Source organism: Nomascus leucogenys, chromosome 10 (genome assembly GCF_006542625.1).
Source record: "Nomascus leucogenys isolate Asia chromosome 10, Asia_NLE_v1, whole genome shotgun sequence".
Taxonomy (NCBI): domain Eukaryota; kingdom Metazoa; phylum Chordata; class Mammalia; order Primates; family Hylobatidae; genus Nomascus; species Nomascus leucogenys.
Window position 1 is genome coordinate 3,943,439 of NC_044390.1, and position 17,735 is coordinate 3,961,173.

The following is a 17,735-nucleotide window of genomic DNA, read 5'->3' on the forward strand; positions in this document are numbered from 1 at the left end:
TAAAAAATGTTTTCCTATAATTTTCAAATTATAAATTACCCAGCTAGTCAATTAATATCTATTATTTAATATAACTTTAGATTGTAAATTATGTGACAAGTTTGTTTACAGGCATTTATTCCATTGCATTTACCTGATAAATTTATTTAATAGTTTACCTAGATTATTTATGAACACTGTGACAGTCATCACTTAAAGTTAATTCCCTGTTAACCAATGTTATAAACTATGAATTTCAGATGTTTACCTAAGTAAGGGAACTTATGGTTAAATATAAAGTTTTTTTTTTAACCAATATCTCAGTAGTTTGCTGTTTTCATTTAACCAACAATATTACATGGCTTATTTGTTAAAAATTATACAAGCAAAGATCATTCTGTTTTGGGCTGGGTTTATAATTTTCTTTTGTGTGTGTCAGGCTGCTCTTGAACTCCCAAACTCAGGTGATCCACCAGATTCGGCCTCCCAAAGTGCTGGGCTTACAAGTGTGAGCCACCATGCCCAGCCAGGTTTATAGTTTTATAACCCTTATGGCAAATCTCATACTATTCTGCAGGGATAAGCACAAAACCACTTGTGCAATAAATGCAAATGAAAACGCTAATGATTCTTAAGACATTTCTAATCTTATTTTACCCATAATTTTAAAGCCAGCTTATTTATTAAAGATTTTACTTAAGTCAGGTGAACTTGAAGAAGCATCTTGTTCTGATAAAGTATTTGATTTAAGCACTTTTATTTTCTTTAAGCCAATTAATTAGAGCTCTTGTATATTTTTAGTAGTGAAACATTATGTACACCACACACAGATTCATGGACGCATTAGGCATGCTGATAGAAGTACATCTTATAGATTCAAAAAACCTCTTTTTTTTCCCTATCTCAAACTTCCAAACTTTTTTTTTTCTTTTTCTTTTTTTTTCTTTTTGAGGCAGGATCTCACACCGTCACCCAGACTGGAATGCAGTGGCACGATCTTGGCTCACTGCAACCTCCATCTCCCATGCTCAAGCGATTCTCCTGTCTCAGTCTCCCAAGCAGCTGGGATTACAGGAGTGTGCCACTACTGCCTGGCTACGTTTTGCATTTTTAGTAGAGATGGGGATTCACCATGCTGGCCAGGCTCGTCTTGAACTCCTGATCTCACATGAGTCACCTACCTCAGCTTCCCAAAGTGCTGGGAATACAAGTGTGAGCCACCGCACCCAACCCTTTCAAACTCTTCATAACCTGTTTCCTTACCCCAGGCAGTTGTCAGCTAAATAGCCCTAAATTTCCATATTACAGGAAACAATTTTTAGGAGAAAAAATCACATAGCAAAACCTACATCTCAAAGTACAGAGGAAGTCTGGTGTGTTAGAGGGAAATTAAAATGGGTTCATTGCCAATTAATCATAAAATTATAGAAATCGATCATAAAGGCTTTTAAACACACCACACACACACACACACACACACAGACATCCTGTAGCTTTTACTTCAAGACTCTAGCCATGAGATATTAATATAAATTTACTAGCTTGCAAAAAAAATTTGGATCTAAACAGTGGTTTTTATCTCAGTAGAAAGATAACAGCAGATGTAAAGCAGGCAGAAAAGAAAATAGAGAAAGAGAGAATTTAGGAAGTCTATAGTGTGCAAACCGCCATTAGGGCTCTCTTACCTTGATGTAAATGTGCACAAAGACCGTAACATTTTTGTTTTACACAAACTCCAGCAAGTAGAGGCACCATAAAACCAATGGAGTGCCCACAAGGGGGTCATTCTTCTTGCTTTCTCCTCATTCTTAGATTATTTGTTTCCCACTTTTTCTTTTCTTTTTTCTCTTCCCCCTCTCCTCTCCTTTCTTTTCTCTTCTCTTCTTAAAGGAGGAAGTGAGCTGTGGCCTAGAGGTTTGTGCAGTGGGTCACGGTGTGCTGGTTGTGGGTGGGACTCCACAGGGTCTCACCACTGAGTCATTTCTCCCCTCTCATGTGTCTCAGTTTCTCTCTCCGATGGTCTAAGCACTTCCAGGAGAGCTCAAAATGCACAGTGACCAGCTCCCATCCGTGCTTCCTGGACAAACCTTTTTAAAGCTCATTTTGTTGAGTGTTCCCTGCCGGCCACTCACATCCTGGTGGGGTCCACCCCCCACAAGACACTCCCACAAGCCCCCCTCATCATTTCCCACATTTCGGCTGGGAAGAGCAAAATGCCCTTTCTTTTTTAAGCTGAGGAAACAGTCTCTTGTTTCCCTATGAAAACAGCAGTTCAGTTCCTCATGCAAATGTGAACAGACAAGCCAAATCGAGATTAATTTGGGGAGAAAAGCAATGGAGAAGACCCTTTAGAATGTATCTCCCAACTAGAAGTAGGATCCTTAAACAACAACTTCCTAGAAAGAAAAAGAAATAGTAGCTCAGAATAAATAAAGGGCCGTCAACCAAAGGGAGGTTGGGACTCAGGAGGACTTACCACTTCCGGCAAAGAAGAAGCTCAAAATCCTAGAGGCTTTCAGTGGGTCCCTGCTGGTAACTTAGCTGCAGGTCGAGACAACTCCTTTGGGGTCCTGAGTCTTATCTGAGGCCTCACGTGTTCAGGCACCAAATTATTGTGGACAAAAAGAGTCAAACTCTGTAATATATTAAAAGAGATTTTTTTGAGCCAAGTATGAGTGATCAGCCCTCAGGAGGTCCTGAGAACACGTGTCCCTTGACTTTTTAATAATAGCCATTCTGACAGGTATCAGATGGTATCTCATTGTGGTTTTGATTTGCATTTCTCTCATGATCCGTGATGTTGAGCTTTTTTTATATGATTGTTGGCCGCATGTATGTCTTCTTTTGAAAAGCATCTGTTCATGTCCTTTGCCCACATTTTAATGTGGTTGTTTGTTTTCTTCTTGTAAATTTGTTTAAGTTCCTTAAAGATACTGGAGAGTAGACCTTTGTTAGATGCATAGTTTGCAAAAACTTTCTCCCAGTCTGTAGATTGCCAGTTTACTCTGTTTACAGTTTCTTTTGCAGTGCAGAAACCCTTTGGTTTAATTAGATCTCATTTGTCAATTTTTGCTTTTGTTGCAATTTCTTCTGGCATTTTAGTCATAAAATCTTTGCTTGTGCCTGTGTCCTGAATGTATTGTCTAGGTTGTCTTCCAGGTTTTTATAGTTTTAGGTTTTACATCCATCAATCAATCCATCTTGAGTTAATTTTTTTGTATATGGTGTAAGGAAGGGGTCCAGTTTCAATTGTCTGCATATGGCTAGCCAGTTATCCCAGCACTGTTTGTTGAATAGGGAATCCTTTCCCCATTGCTTTTTTTTGTCAGGTTTCCTAAAGATCAGATAGTTGTAGGTGTGTGGTATTATTTCTGGGTTTTCTATTCTGTTCCATTGGTCTATGTGTTTGTTTTTGTACCAGTACCATGCTGTTTTGGTTACTGTAGCCCTGCAGTATAGTTTGAAGTCAGGTAACATAATGCCTCCAGCTTTGGTTTTCTGTTTTTGTTTTTGCTTAGGCTTGCCTTGACTATTTGAGCTCTTTTTGGGTTCCATATGAATTTTTAAATTTTAAATTTTTGGTTCCATATGATTTTTCTAGTTCTGTGAAGAATCTCAATGATAGCTCAATACAAAGAGTACTGAATCTCTAAATGGCTTTGAGCACTATGGCCATTTTTAAGATATTGATTCTTCCTATTCATGATCACGGAATGTTTTTCCATTTGTTTGTTTCATCTCTAATTTTTTGAGCAGTGTTTTATAGTTCTCCTTGAGGAAATTGTTCACCTTCCTAGTTAGCTGTATTCCTAGGTATTGTGTGTGTGTGTTTGTGTATGTGTGTGTGTAAACTGTAAATGGGATTGCATTCCTGATTTGGCTCTCAACTTGACTGTTATTGGTATATAAATGCTAGTGATTTTTGCACATTTATTTCGTATCTTGAGTCTTTGCTGATGTTATCAGCTTAAGAAGCTTTTGGATTGAGACTATGATGTTTTCTAGATATAGGATCATGTCATCTGCAGCAAAGATAGTTTGACTTCCTCTCTTCCTATTTGAATACGCCTTATTTTTTTCTCTTGCCCGATTGCCCTGCCTAGTATTTCCAATACTGTTGAATAGGAGTGGTGAGAGAGGGCATTCTTGTGCCAGTTTTCAAGTGGATTGCTTTCAGCTTTTGCCCATTCAGCATGATGTTGGCTGTGGGCTTGTCATAAATGGCTCTTATTATTTTGAAGTATGTTCCTTCAATACCTAGTTTAATTAGAGTTTCTAACAAGAAGTGATGTTAAATTTTATCAGAAGGCTTTTCTGCATCATTAATATAATCATGTGGTGTTTTGTTTTAGTTCTGTTTATGCGATGAATCTGTTTATTGATTTGTGTATGTTGAACCAATTTCAGGCTCACTATTGGTCTGTTGAGGAATTCAGTCTCTTCCTGGTTCAGTCTTGGGAGGGTGCACGTGTCTGAGAATTTACCCATTTCTTTTAGATTTTCTAGTTTATGTACATACAGGTGTTCATTATATTCTCTGATGGTTGTTTGTATTTCTCTGGGGTCAATGGTAATATTCCCCATGTCATTCGTGATTGTGTTTATTCGAGTCTTCTCTTTTTTCAATTAGTCTAGCTAGTAGTCTATTTTATTAATTTTTTCAAAAAACCAGCTCCTGGATTTGCTGATCTTTTGAAAGATTTTTTGTGTGTTTGTCCCCATCTCCTTCAGTTCAGCTCAGATTTTGGTTCTTTCTTGTGTTCTACTAGCTTTGGGGTTTGTTTGCTCTTCGTTCTCTGATTCTTTTAGTTGTGATGTTAGGTCATCACAACTAATGTGATGTGGACATTTAGTGCTATACATTTTCCTCTTAACACTCCCTTAGCTGTGTCCTGGAGATTCTGGTATGTTGTATCTTTGCTCTCATTAGTTTGTAATAACTTCTTAATTTCTGCCTTAATTTCATTATTTACCCTGATGTCATTCAGGAGCAGGTTATTTAATTTCCATGTAATTGTATGATTTTGAGTGAGTTTCTTAGTCTCAATTTCTAATTTGATTATGCTATGGTCGGAGAGTGGTTCGTGCTGATTTCAGTTGTCACAAACTGAATTTGCTGAGGAGTGTTTTGCTTCCAATTATGTGATTGAATTTAGAGCATGTGCCACGTGGTGATGAGAAGAATGTAAATTCTGGTTTGGGGGCGTGGAGAGTTCTGTAGATATCTATCGTGCTGAGTTCAGGTCCTGATTATCTTAGTCAATTTTCTGTCTTGATGATCTGTCTGCTATTGTAAGTGGGGTATTAAAGTCTCCCACTATTATTGCTTGGGAGTCTCAGTCTCTTTGAAGGTCTTTACAAATTTCTTTTATGAATCTGGGTGCTGCTGTGTTGGATGCATATATATTTAGGAAAGTTAGATCTTCCTGAATGGAATGAATGGAATTCTCATGGGAACATGATCAAGGTTCTAAGATCCATGAAGGTGTCAGTTTGAGTGATACACAATTTTTTTTTTTTTTTTTTGAGACGCAGTCTCGCGCTGTCGCCCAGGCTGGGAGTGCAGTGGGGCAGTCTCGGCTCACTGCAACCTCCTACCTCCCAGGTTCAAGCGATTCTCCTGCCTCAGCCTCCCGAGTAGCTGGGATTACAGGTGCTTGCCACCATGCCCGGCTAATTTTTGTATTTTTAGTAGAAATGAGGTCTTGTCATGTTGGCCAGTCTGGACTCAAACTCCAGACTTCATGTAATCTGCTGGCCTCTGCCTCCCAAAGTGCTGGGATTACAGGCATGAGCCACTGCACCCTGCCTTGAGTGATATACTTTTTTACCTGCAACCACAAACTCTTACAGATCATCACAGGTAGCTGGAGAAAAATGTAAGACCGGACCACTTGTAATTTCCCTTGGTCCAGACAATTGTTGGTCCTATGAGAAACTGAATCTGGTACTTTCTCAATGTGAACTAGGAATAGTTTCATTTCATGGGAAATTGCAACCTACTTATTTTAGAAAACTGAGTGATATTGGAGTATCACATCCTATTTTTACTTCTCCATGGGGTGTAGAAAAAAAGACAAAAAGGGTTTTGTGTGATACTTGGGAGATGTGAGCTTTAATAAAGACAAATTATATATACACATATGTACACACATGTATAGTTACTATTACAATTATCTGGCATGAGAAAAGAGACAGGGAACCAAGATTCTTCTTTCTAACACCTTTTTCTGACCAAGAATGGAACAGAAACACATACTTCTCCTCAGACATCAAGACTCAGGGTTCTCTCCTTCCTCTCAGGCCAGTAAGGAGTCTCCACTTGCCACCTATAGTTCTTACAGATGAAGCCCAGTTGTCCCTACACACCTATATATAGAACCACATTTATAGTTGTTTTAAATTTCAAAATCTCTAAAACGTGGGCCTCTTCCATTTTGTACTTGAGTTTATATTGCTAAGATGCATGCCTATTAATTTTTAGTTCCATATTATTATTATTATTGTCAACCTTTATTTTAGAATGGGGGGAGCACATAACATAAGTTTGCTAGAAAGGTATATTGCGTGATGCTGAGGTTTGGAGAATGAATGAATCTGCAAACCCAGGCAGTGAGCATAGCACCCAACAGGCAGTTTTTCAGCCCTTGCCCTCCTCCCTCCCTCCCCACTCTAAGTGTCTCCAGTGCCAGAGCCAGATTCTGTCTCAAAGAAAAAAAAATCACAGGAAACATCCTGTTGTTATAGGCATTGACAAAATGTTTACAGCTCAGTCCTTGAAAGCAATTAAACAAAAACAAAAATTGATGAGTGGGACCTCACTAACCTACAGTGAAGGCCTAATATTCAGAATCTAGAAGCAACTTACACAAATCAGCAAGCAACAAACAAACAGCCCCATTAAAAAGCGTGCAAAGGACATGAACGGACACTTATCTATGTCCACATGTGTCCAGTGTTTAGATCCTGTTTACGAGAACGTGCTCTGTTTGGCTTTCTGTTTCCACATTACATCACTTAGGCTAATGACCTCTAGCTCCATCCTTGCTGCTGCAAAGGACATGATTTTCATTTTCATTGCTGTGTAGTATTCTATGGTCCATATATCCAATCCATTGTTGGATGGACACCAGGGTTTATTCCACATCTTCGTTATTGTGAATGGTGCTGCGATGAACATATAGGTGCATCTGCCTTTTTGGTAGAATAATTTATTTTCCTTTGGGCATATACCTACGAATGGGTTTGCTAGGCTGAATGGTAGTTCACCTTAGTTCTTTGAGAAATCTCCCAACTGCTGTGCACAGTGGATGAACTAATTTATGTTCTCACCAACACTTGTTTCGTTTTCTTTGCAGCCTTACCAGCATCTGTTATTTTTTGACTTTTTAATAATAACTATTCTGAGTGGCGTAGGTATGTCATTATAGTTTTAATTTGCATCTCCCTAAGGATTAGTCATATTGAAGTTTTTTCATATGCTTCTTGGACACATGTGTGTCTTCTTTAGAAAAGTGTCTGTTCACGTCCTTTGCCCCCTTTTTAATGGGGCTGTTTGTTTTGTGCCTGTTGATTTGTGTAAGTTGCTTACAGATTCTGGATATTAGACCTTTGCTGGATCTGTAGGTTTATTAGGTCCCACTCATCAATTTTTGTTTTCGTTTAATTGCTTTTGAGGACTTAGCTGTAAACACTTTCCCAATGCCTGTATTAAGGAAGATATTTCCTTTTTTTTTTTTCTTTGAGACAGAGTCTGGCTCTGCTGCCGAGGCTGGAGTGCAGTGGCGCGATCTCGGCTCACTGCAACTTTGCCCCCCAGGTTCAAGCGATTCTCCTGCCTCAGCCTCCCAAGTAGTTGGGATTACAGGCACCTGTCACCATGCCAGGCTATTTTTTTTTCTTTTTTGTATTTTTATTAGAGACGCGATTTCACCATGTTTTCTTCTAGGATTCGTATACATTGAAATCTTACATTAAAATATTTAATCTGTCTTGATTTAATTTTTGTATATGGTGATATGTAGGGGTCTGTCCAGTTTCATTCTTTTGCATATGGCTCGCCAGTTATCACAGGATTATTTTTTGAATAGGGAGTCTTTTCCCCGTTGCCTATGTTTGTTGGCTTTGTTAAATATCAGATGGTTGTAGGTGTGTGGCTTTATTCTGTTTCATTGGTCTACGTGTCTGTTTTTGTACCAGTACCATCATGTTTTGGTTAGTGTAGCCTTGTATTATAGTTTTTTTTAAAAAAAAATGTATTTTCTTTCAATAGCTTTTGGGGTACAAGTTGCTTCTAGTTGTATGAATGAATTGTATAGTGGTGAAGCCTGAGATTTTAACACACTCATCACCCAAGTGGTGTACATTGTACTTGGTACGTAGTATTTCATTACCCACTCTCCACCCCCTTTCTCCCTTCTGGGTCTCCAATGTTCATTACACCCCTTTACATGTCTTTGATTACCCATAACTTAGCTCCCACTTATAAAGTGAGAGCGTATGGTATTTGGCTTTCCATTTGCTGAGTTAGTTCAGTTAGTGTCACGGCCCCCAGCTTCATCCAAGTTGCTGCAAAAGACATTATTTCATTTTGTTCAATGGCTCAATAGTATTTTCTTGTGTATATGTACCACATTCACTCATTGGCTGATGGACACTTAGGTCGATTCCACATCTTTGCAGTTATGAATTTTGCTGCAATCAACATTTGTATGCAAGTGTGTTTCTGATGTAATGATGTCTTTTCCTCTGGGACGTACACATTTGTTGGCTGCAGTGGGATGCTGGTGGGTGCAGGGGTGCTGGCTTCCATGTCGGTGTTCAATGCAGTGGTGTCAGCAAGGCTGGGTGGGGTGGGTGGGAGCCCCGCAGGCGTTCGTGTGCACATTTGCACCAGTAGTGGTGTTAGCACGTTGGCGGGGCTCTGGCCTTACAGGACTGTGTACACCCTCTGTGTGTACTTCCACGCTGGCGGCAGCTGCTGCTTGCGGTGAGGGTGGATCCGCTGGTCTTCCTGTGTGTGATCACGCCGGTGGTAGTGTTGGCTTGGGGAGGGTGGAGGGCAGGTGGACACTGGACAGGCAATCTCTGTACCCACGAATGCTCTGACAGCAGTCCCAGTGCTCAGGGGTCATTGGGTGAGTGGGTGAACTCACACCGGCAGCTGTGGCACGGCGAGGTGCGTGTGCACACGCATGCTGTTGGGGAGGGGAGAGAAGGTCCTCTCGGGAGTACATAATGCTGGCAAAGCCCTGGGGGCAGTGGCTGCGGGCGAGCGAGTGCAAGCGAAGTGGCTCAGGGGAGGCTGAGGTGGGGCGAGGGAGCGGGCAGGCGGGTGAGGTTTGCAAGAGTGAGGTACACTCTGTGAGATTTCCTCAGTTATAAATAGCCTTAGGGTTTTGGCTTTCTCAAACACCAGCATTAGTAATGAACCAGCCGTGTGAACAGACTCAAGACCTCTTGGTTATTCAGGGGGTTGCTGGCAATGGTGACAGCTGAGGACATGCATGCATGCGTGTTCTCCTTCCTGGGTGCCGTGTTATTGAGCCTGCGGGTGCTGTCCTGCACTGTGGCAGTCTGCCTCCAGCCCAGAGGCAGCGGTTGCAAAAGCGCTCCACATCTTTGCAATTATGAATTTTGCTGTGTTGGTCTTCATGGGCTTTTTGCCTTCCTTATACTACTCAAGGGAGGCTGTCCGGTGTCTCAGGCAAAGGGCGAGGCCATAGAGCTCCCGAAAGTCTCTGTCCTTTGTGTTAACCTACCAGGGTGGGGGTATGGGCAGAGCCAGGTGCGGGCTGGGTCAGCCAAGCCCGTGCTCTGGCTTCCCAGGTGCTAAGTGGGTTCAAGTGAACCCTCCCCAGTAGCTGGCATTACAGGCGCATACCACACGCCCAACTAATTTTTGTATTTTCAGTAGAGACGGGTTATTGTCATGTTGGCCAGGCTGCTTTTGAACTTCTGACCTCAAGTGATCTGCCTGCCTCGGCCTCCCAAAGTGCTGGGACTACAGGTGTGAGCCACTGTGCCTGGCGGAAGTCGGAACTCTTATTTCCAATGTTGGAACTGTCAAATAGGACCTTTATTAGTGGAATTCTAGGAGAGAAGGAGGCACCGTGTTAAATGGGGCTCACACCTCCCACATCATCCCCCAGGCCTGGGCTCTGAGAGGCAAGATGCCCCGAAGAGCAGACCCCCTTCCTGAGGGCAGAGGCTGTGGCTGGGGCCCCTGAGTGTCCCCTCACTGTTACCACCAGCTCCAGGGGGTCTCTGAGTGCTCACCTGCCAGCAGGGCTGAAATACTTACAGCAATATCCCCCTGCATGGTGCTTTGTCCTGAGTGAGATGGAGGACTCACCCTGTCCTGGGCTTCAGCCAGCTCTGTGTGCTTCTGAGCACTGCGCTCTCCTCTTTATCCAGACCACACTCCTGAGCCTCTAGGGTCTCCTGACACCAGAGGGCCACGGGCCTCCCCTAGGTTATTACAGAGTCTGGTTCAGCCCTGAGCATGGGTTTAGGGAGGGTCCCTGGAATGAAATCAGAGACTGGGTCCTATATCATTTACCACCCCTCGGATCCCAGCTTTCAGCCCAAGATCCCCCATGATCCCCCTCAGTCAGCCCAGAGTTGCTGTTCTCCAGCCCCAGCTGCCCAGGGGTGGGCCCCTGTCCCCGGTAAGGAGGAGGGACCTGGGACAGCTGGGGACAGACTCACCTGCCTGCATGCAGCTCCTGGGGCCCAGGCTCAGCCCTGGAAGAGAGTTCCCAGTGAGAGATTTGCCCCTGAAGCCTGGGCAGGTCCTCTCCTTCCTGAGATCCTCCCTAATCCCCTGGGGTCTCCTACTGGACCGGGGCCTACCTGTGGGGCAGGATCCCTCTCATGCTAGAATCTCCCATTCCCCTCGTCAAATCTCAGTGAAGTGGACCATGGCCATGTGGGTGAGAGTCATGATGTCTCCTCCTACTGGCCTCGTCCGTGTGGGTGAATAAGACCATGGTGTCCACAGAACACACACACAAAGGAAGGGTTCTCTCCCTTACAGGATTCTCCCACCAGCATCTTCACGGGTAGTGTACTGTCCCGGACCCCGCCACGAGCCTAGCTCTTGTTTTCCTAGGGCTTGGCCTGAGACAGGCACCAGGCTTTCTGTTGATATTTCAGACACACATGGCATCTCTCCTGATCTCCTTTCACTGTCTGCCTGGCCTGTCCTCATCTCATTAAGGGCCAGGACGTAGCTGCAAATGGATGTGGTGCCTTCCTGAGTTGGTCCCTTCCAGGTCAAAGTGACGGAGGGTTCTTCCTTCCTCTCAGAGCCTCGCCATGGGGTCTCACTCTCTCCTTCAGGTCACCCACAAACACACCCTTGTGAGGAACCTACCACGGCCAGTCTTCTCACCAGTCCTGGGGAAGCTTCAGGGAAGATGCGAATTCAGGCTGCAGGGCAGACTCACATCAGCAGAGACTCATCTCACATCTGGCTGTGCAGTTCCAGTTGAGCTTTATTGTGGCGGTGAACAGAAAGGGGAAATATACAGACACAAGGGAAGGAATCATGACCCTTTTCCCAGAACTGGAGTGTGGGTTTTCTTTATGCAAAAACGTTCCCTTCACGAACTTCTCATTCACTCATCACAACAGCATCCACCCCCATCTCCCTGGAAACAAAATTGACCTGACTCTGCCTTCTTGGTGCCCCCATCTTCTTTCAGACACTCCTGTTCCCATCCTGCGCTCCTGTGTTCAAGGTTTTGGGACAATACGTGGGGCTAGCACTCTGATTTGAGGGGAAATCTTGTCTTTATTTAAATATTCATGTGTCACCCCCTGCCTGTGTGACCTTGGGCAGTAACCTCCCATCTCTGAGCCTTGGTTTCCTCATTTGGAGCCTGTCATGAACCCCATTTATCACAGAGGAGCTGGGTCATTGGAGCCTGGGGGATGCAGGGGGCTCAGCCATGGGTAGTTTCCAGAGCGGGTGAAGACAGGAGGTGTGGGGACATGAGGGGATGCTGGCGCCCACTTTCAAGGCCTGAGATTGATGTTTCCACTAAGGAGAGCCCCTTTGTTCCTGCCCTTGAGAGATACTTCTCATAATATTTCATCAACACCCCGGTTATCACAGTCATGTGCAGAAAATGGGAAATGAGAGCTCGTCAGAAGGAGAAGGATACGCGTGAAACAGAGAGGGCATCTGTGTCTGGTGCCATTAGGGGTCATTAGGGAGGAAGTTTCCATTTCTGTGCAGAACAGAAAAGGGGCCCTGGGTCCTCACAGGCAGAGAAGGGCCAGGGCTCTGGGCAAGGCTGAAAGCTGTGATGGAATATGTCTGTTTACTGACCCAGGGCCATGGCCACCACTGAGCCAACTCCCCTGGGTGTGTGTGAAACAAATTCATTCACTGCAGAGTTCTTACACATGGGCATCTGTATCATGTGTGGGTATGAGTTTCTTTTTTTTTTGAGACAGAGTTTTGCTTTTGTTGCCCAGGCTAGAGTGCAGTGGCACGATCTGCACTCACTGTAACCTCCACCTCCCAAGTGATTCTCCTGCCTGATTCTCCTGATCAAGTGATTCTCCTGCTTCAGCCTTCCGAGTAGCTGCGATTACAGGCGCCTGCCACCATGCCTGGCTAATTTTTTTGTATTTGTAGTAGAGACGGGGGTTTGTCATGTTGGCCAGGCTGGTCTTGAACTCCTGGCATCAAGTGATCCGCCCACTTTGACCTCCCAAAGTGCTGGGATTACAAGCATGAGCCACCGTGCCTGGCCGTGAGTGTGAATTTCACATGGATTTTTTTCCTTCTGGGAGCAACCTGAGCAGACACTATGTTTGGGAAACGAATGCCACGTGTCATGACTAGCTGGAACAATCCCCCATTTTCAGACCTGGATTACTAAAAACAGCCTTGAGAGGATCCCTCCATGGTAGCTCAGGAGTGTGGGAGGTGAGTGTCCAACAAAAATAGACAACCAAGAGTCGTCCTTCTGATGATAAAAAGTGCTGTGATCATCAGTCTACATACTTGTTGATAAGGATTATTATGTGCAAAGAAATAGGATACTAGGAACACATGAGACCCCTTTTCAATTAAACATGTTTAAATATCTGAAAAAAATATAAGAAGAAATTAAATTTTAGAGACAAGAATATGGATTACACTGGCAAAAAATGAGCATCAGAGAAATGAGTTAGAAATCCTAGAGGCGAAAATTCAGTTGAAGAAGCACACCCAAAATATTTATTCTATCAAGGTCAAGATACAGCTGAAGAGACATTTATTAAATTGGAAAACAAAATTGAGAGAATTTTCCAGAATGCACTGTGGAGACACCAAAAGTGAAAATTCACCATATTTGGGGGAATATTGTGAGGAGGGAGAACCTCATATCTATTGTACGTGTCAGAAGGAAAGAAGGGAGAATGATATCTGGCAACAGCTCACGATTTAAAGAGTTGAACATTTGACAGAGATGACGAAAGACTAATTAAGTGCTAAGATGCATACATTTAAACATGAAATGTAAGTCTTGACCTACCAAGATAAACTGAAAAATACCAGAAGTAGATTAAAAAGTATATATGCTAGATTGAAATTGTCTAGCATAAATTGTATAGTTTAAAATGCATTTTTGTGTCCTGTGATTTTCAACTCAACATGTCAGTAGAATAGCATGATCATTGAGATCTGACTTCCCAACAGAAAAATGAAAGGCAAGGAAATGTTGAAAAAGTACTCTCAAGGGATTAACTGCAAGTGAGGAATTCTATGCTTACTCAAGTGAATACCTAAAAGGTAAAGGGGTCAGCAGGGGACCAATTCCTAAGCAGAAGAAGGCTCAGGGCAAGGCGGACCTGTGAAGCCCCTCAGGTTGGGCTTCCTCTGTGTGAGGGCTGAGGAGGGATTGGAGGGTGGATCCCTCAATCATCAGATGTGCTTTCTCTTCCAGGTGTTATATCTTACCCTTTAATTAATACAGAAATGTTTTCATCTATTTTGATAGAGAGAGTGGGAGGAAAAATAAAGCATGTTCTGAGCTGCAAGTTACTAGATATTACTGTTTTCATACTCAGGGAAAGCAATTTTAAATGATGTTACCCAAACAGATATATACAGTATATATACAGATCAGTGAATCCAAAATGTAGGATGTGAGATGCCACAGTGATGAAAAGTGGGAAACAGGCAAGTATTTGAAAATTGCACACACACACACACACACATGAATGTAACCACACACACATATATGAGTACATGTCTTTTCTAAAGGATGAGGATAAATGAATCCTCATTCAAAAATATATAACTGAATACTTAACTAAATTCGTGAAATTATTCCAAATTATTCATTTTTTACCCTGTACATTAAAGAGTAATTCACCTACTCAGGATGAGTTAAATAGCCCAACACCCCCAATAACACATTAGGCATGAGACACAATAGTATCATCTAATATAAAATCATAATTTAAAATCAGTAAGGGAAGAAAGATATGCTGGTAAAATTATCTATTGGAAATATTAATATTCCACAAAATGTAACATAATACAAAACTTTTTTGGAAAAAGTGCAGTTTTATGTTTTAATGAAGGTATTAAGTGCTGGGCACGGTGGCTCACGCCTGTAATCCAGCACTTTGGGAGACTGAGGTGGGAAGATCACTTGAGCCCAGGAGACCAGCCTGGGCAACCTAGTGAGACTCATCTGTGTTAAAAAAAAAATAAAAAGAGAGAAGGTATAAAAAATGATAAAATAATTGTAAACTTTCATTCATCTAACCATGGGTTATTGAAATATATACAACATAAGTTTATATATATTTGGCGATTCAAAGAAATATTTACCAAGAACTGAGAGGTTAAGAAAAAAATGAAGGAGTGTACAACTTAATGTTCAATCTGAATTACATACATATGGTAAACTTTCTAGTTACATATGTTATAGGGTTTGTATACAGAAAAGCAAATTATCATATGTATGTATACATATATATGTTAATTTGTGTATATATTTACCTATTATGTACATAAGCACTATATATATACACACACGGTATATATGTGTGTAGATGTGTAAAGAAATGTTATACAGTTTGTATGGAAACAGAATTCACATATATATTCTGATATATTGTATACATACACTTACTCTAGGTGTTATGTGTGTATATATTTACATATTGCATGCAAATACATTATGTGTGGATATATAGTATGTGTAGATGCTACTGTACAGTATATATGTGTGTGTGGGTGTATATATGTGTGTATATTAATGAACACACACCTCAAAGGGGGGAATGCCCATATTTATGGCATACATTGCACATAAAATGTTAAGTATTTACTGGACAAGGAAGGAAAAATCTCCAAATCTTTCTAAAAGGCTATCTTATACATTTTATTCCCAGACACGATTGTTATTTAGTGTGCGGTTAACAATAAAAAGATATTATGAGAAAACCTCAATATTGCTCAAACTATATAAAATCCTCAGTCATTTTGTGCGATATATATTTGAATTCATGATGTACTAAGAAATATTTTGCTAGATGGGTGTTTGTGTTTTATATTGTTTGGATAATTATTTTCCTTTTTAAGGCACATGAAGAATTCCATTTCCATTTTATGAAATAGGAGCCCTGAGGAGATTGCCATGGATCCAGCAAGGAATTTCTGGCAGAGGAAAGTAGACAGCAGTAGTGGGAAAAATCACTGTATGAAAAACCGAGGAAGAAGGAATGAGGGCTCCCGGATGGGGTGAAGACCCACATGCAGAGTGTCTCCGAGCCCCGAGAGTGGAGCAGTGTGTTCAGGCCTCTGAGCCTGTGGAACGAATCTTCTCTGAGATGTGAGTCTATGGAACGTGTGTTCTAAGACCTGCCTTTTCTCAGTATAATCCAGCAAAAGCCCATGGGCAAGGACCCAGTTTTATTTTAGGGAATGTGGGGACAGTATATTTTCTATTCATATTTATGAAAATTTCATAGTGCTGGTCAGTCATGTAGAAGGCGGAGGTCAGTGTGTTCGCAGGATTCGTACCCGAGAGTCAGGAGACACACGTGGGGGTCCATGGGAAAGGCTGGTGGCCGGGTATGGCGGGAAGGTAATCAGCGACAGACGCCAGAGTCTCCCGCTTGATCTTGCCGAAATCTGGCTTAAATGTTTGGCCTGGCACAACCAAACTAGAACTTGGAAGACGCTGTATAGGTAAAACATAATATTGAAATCATTCACATTCTGTTAAGGCTTTGAAAATGTCCTTAATAAGATTTCTTTATTCTAGAGGGTAGATGGTGAATGATAAGATTTCTTTATTCTAGAGAGTAGATGAGGAATGATAAGATTTCTTTATTCTAGATGGTAGATGGCAATGATAAGATTTCTTTATTCTAGAGGGTAGATGGCAAATGATAAGATTTCTTTATTCTAGAGGGTAGATGGTAAATAGCTACTCCCTTTGTCCTAGAAAGTTCAGGACTATTTGATCCCTCCTCATGTTTCTCAGGATCCTCCCTCCAAACCTTCTATCCTATGCAGCAGGGTTTTACATCCTTCAAACACAACAGCGGTCTTGGACCTAGACATGTTGAACTCTTTAATGCTAGGACTCAAGTCCTCTTGCTGTTTGGGACAATTCAGAAAAGAATCAGCCCCAGTCATTTTGCATACTTCTGTCTGACTGTCATAGGTGAGTAGAAAGAAACAGCTCAACTGCTTGACAAGATTCATCCACCTGAGGTCTTGTCTGCAGCTGGATTTCTATCCTACTTCCCTGATTTTCCTTTCGTGGATCACCAACACACTGCAAATGCCTATCATTGCTTTTGACATGGTGTACTTTGGTTCTGCCTGGAAAGGCAGGAAGTCACGAAGTGAGAAGCTCACAGGTCAGAGGCAGATTGAAATGTTTCAGGCAAATCCGTAGAGACAGAAAGCACACTCGTGGTTAGCAGGTGCTGGAGGGAAGAGGGAATGGGGAGTGGCTGCTGAATGGGTGTAGGGTGATGACAATGTGCGAAACAGGATGGCAGTGATGGTTACACAATGATCTGAGAAGCTGCACAGGTAGCATCTGAGAAGGAGGGAAGGGCTCATAGGGTTCAGAGAGGGTGTCAGGGCATCAGGGTGGATTTATCTTTTCCTGGTTGAAATCTGATACTCTCCCATTGATTTAGTTACTGAAGCATGTTTGGAACTCTGAACTGAAGAGATGGAGGCTCAGTAAAGCACACCAGGGAGTGTGGCAATGAGGAATAAAGAAGATTGTGTTACACACCATGGACCAGAGCACACAGGTGTGCAGAGGTGTGGACCCAACGCTGCCATGTGGGGTGTAGCCTCATGTCTGGGGGTGGGAAAAGAAGAGGATCCAACCAACGGAAGTCAACATTAGTAGAGAGGAAAGGTATCACATGTTAATGGTCCTCCATGGATCACTCCAGAAAATGTCTCTGCAATCCAACACTGATTCCTCCCTCTAAAAACGATTGGCAGACAGTCCAGATAGCGTCGGCCCTAAATTGTCTCCCGGAACCTCGTGGCATCATCAGATCTGTTCCTGAGGCTCCACCACTCTGAAGGGTACATTCTTCTCTCTCCTGTTCACCTCCTGGCTGCATCTCGGAGGCTTCTCTGGCTGTGCCGAGCCTCAAATAGCAGAATCCCAAGGACCACCAGGACCAAGCCAGCCACGCCCATGCGGATGAGATTCTCCACTCTGTAATCCTGGGGGTGTGAGGCTGGGGATGGTGGGCAA

General features: G+C 42.6%; 1 protein-coding gene across 10 annotated transcripts in view; it reads right to left on the reverse strand.

The window, feature by feature from the left end:
• LILRB1 (leukocyte immunoglobulin like receptor B1) overlaps positions 1–17,735 on the reverse strand; it is a 44,297-nt gene that overhangs the window by 19,510 nt on the left and 7,052 nt on the right. For 2 of the 10 annotated variants that reach the window (XM_012500025.2, XM_030819660.1), the window contains one exon: positions 17,511–17,718. The exons of 7 other annotated variants lie outside the window; for them this stretch is intronic. In XM_012500025.2, the coding sequence (XP_012355479.2) occupies positions 17,582–17,718 (137 nt within the window). In that variant the 3' untranslated portion in view covers positions 17,511–17,581. Of the gene's footprint in view, positions 1–16,340; positions 17,719–17,735 lie in introns of those variants that run through there. One more of the 10 variants, XM_003281641.4, reaches the window with a different exon arrangement.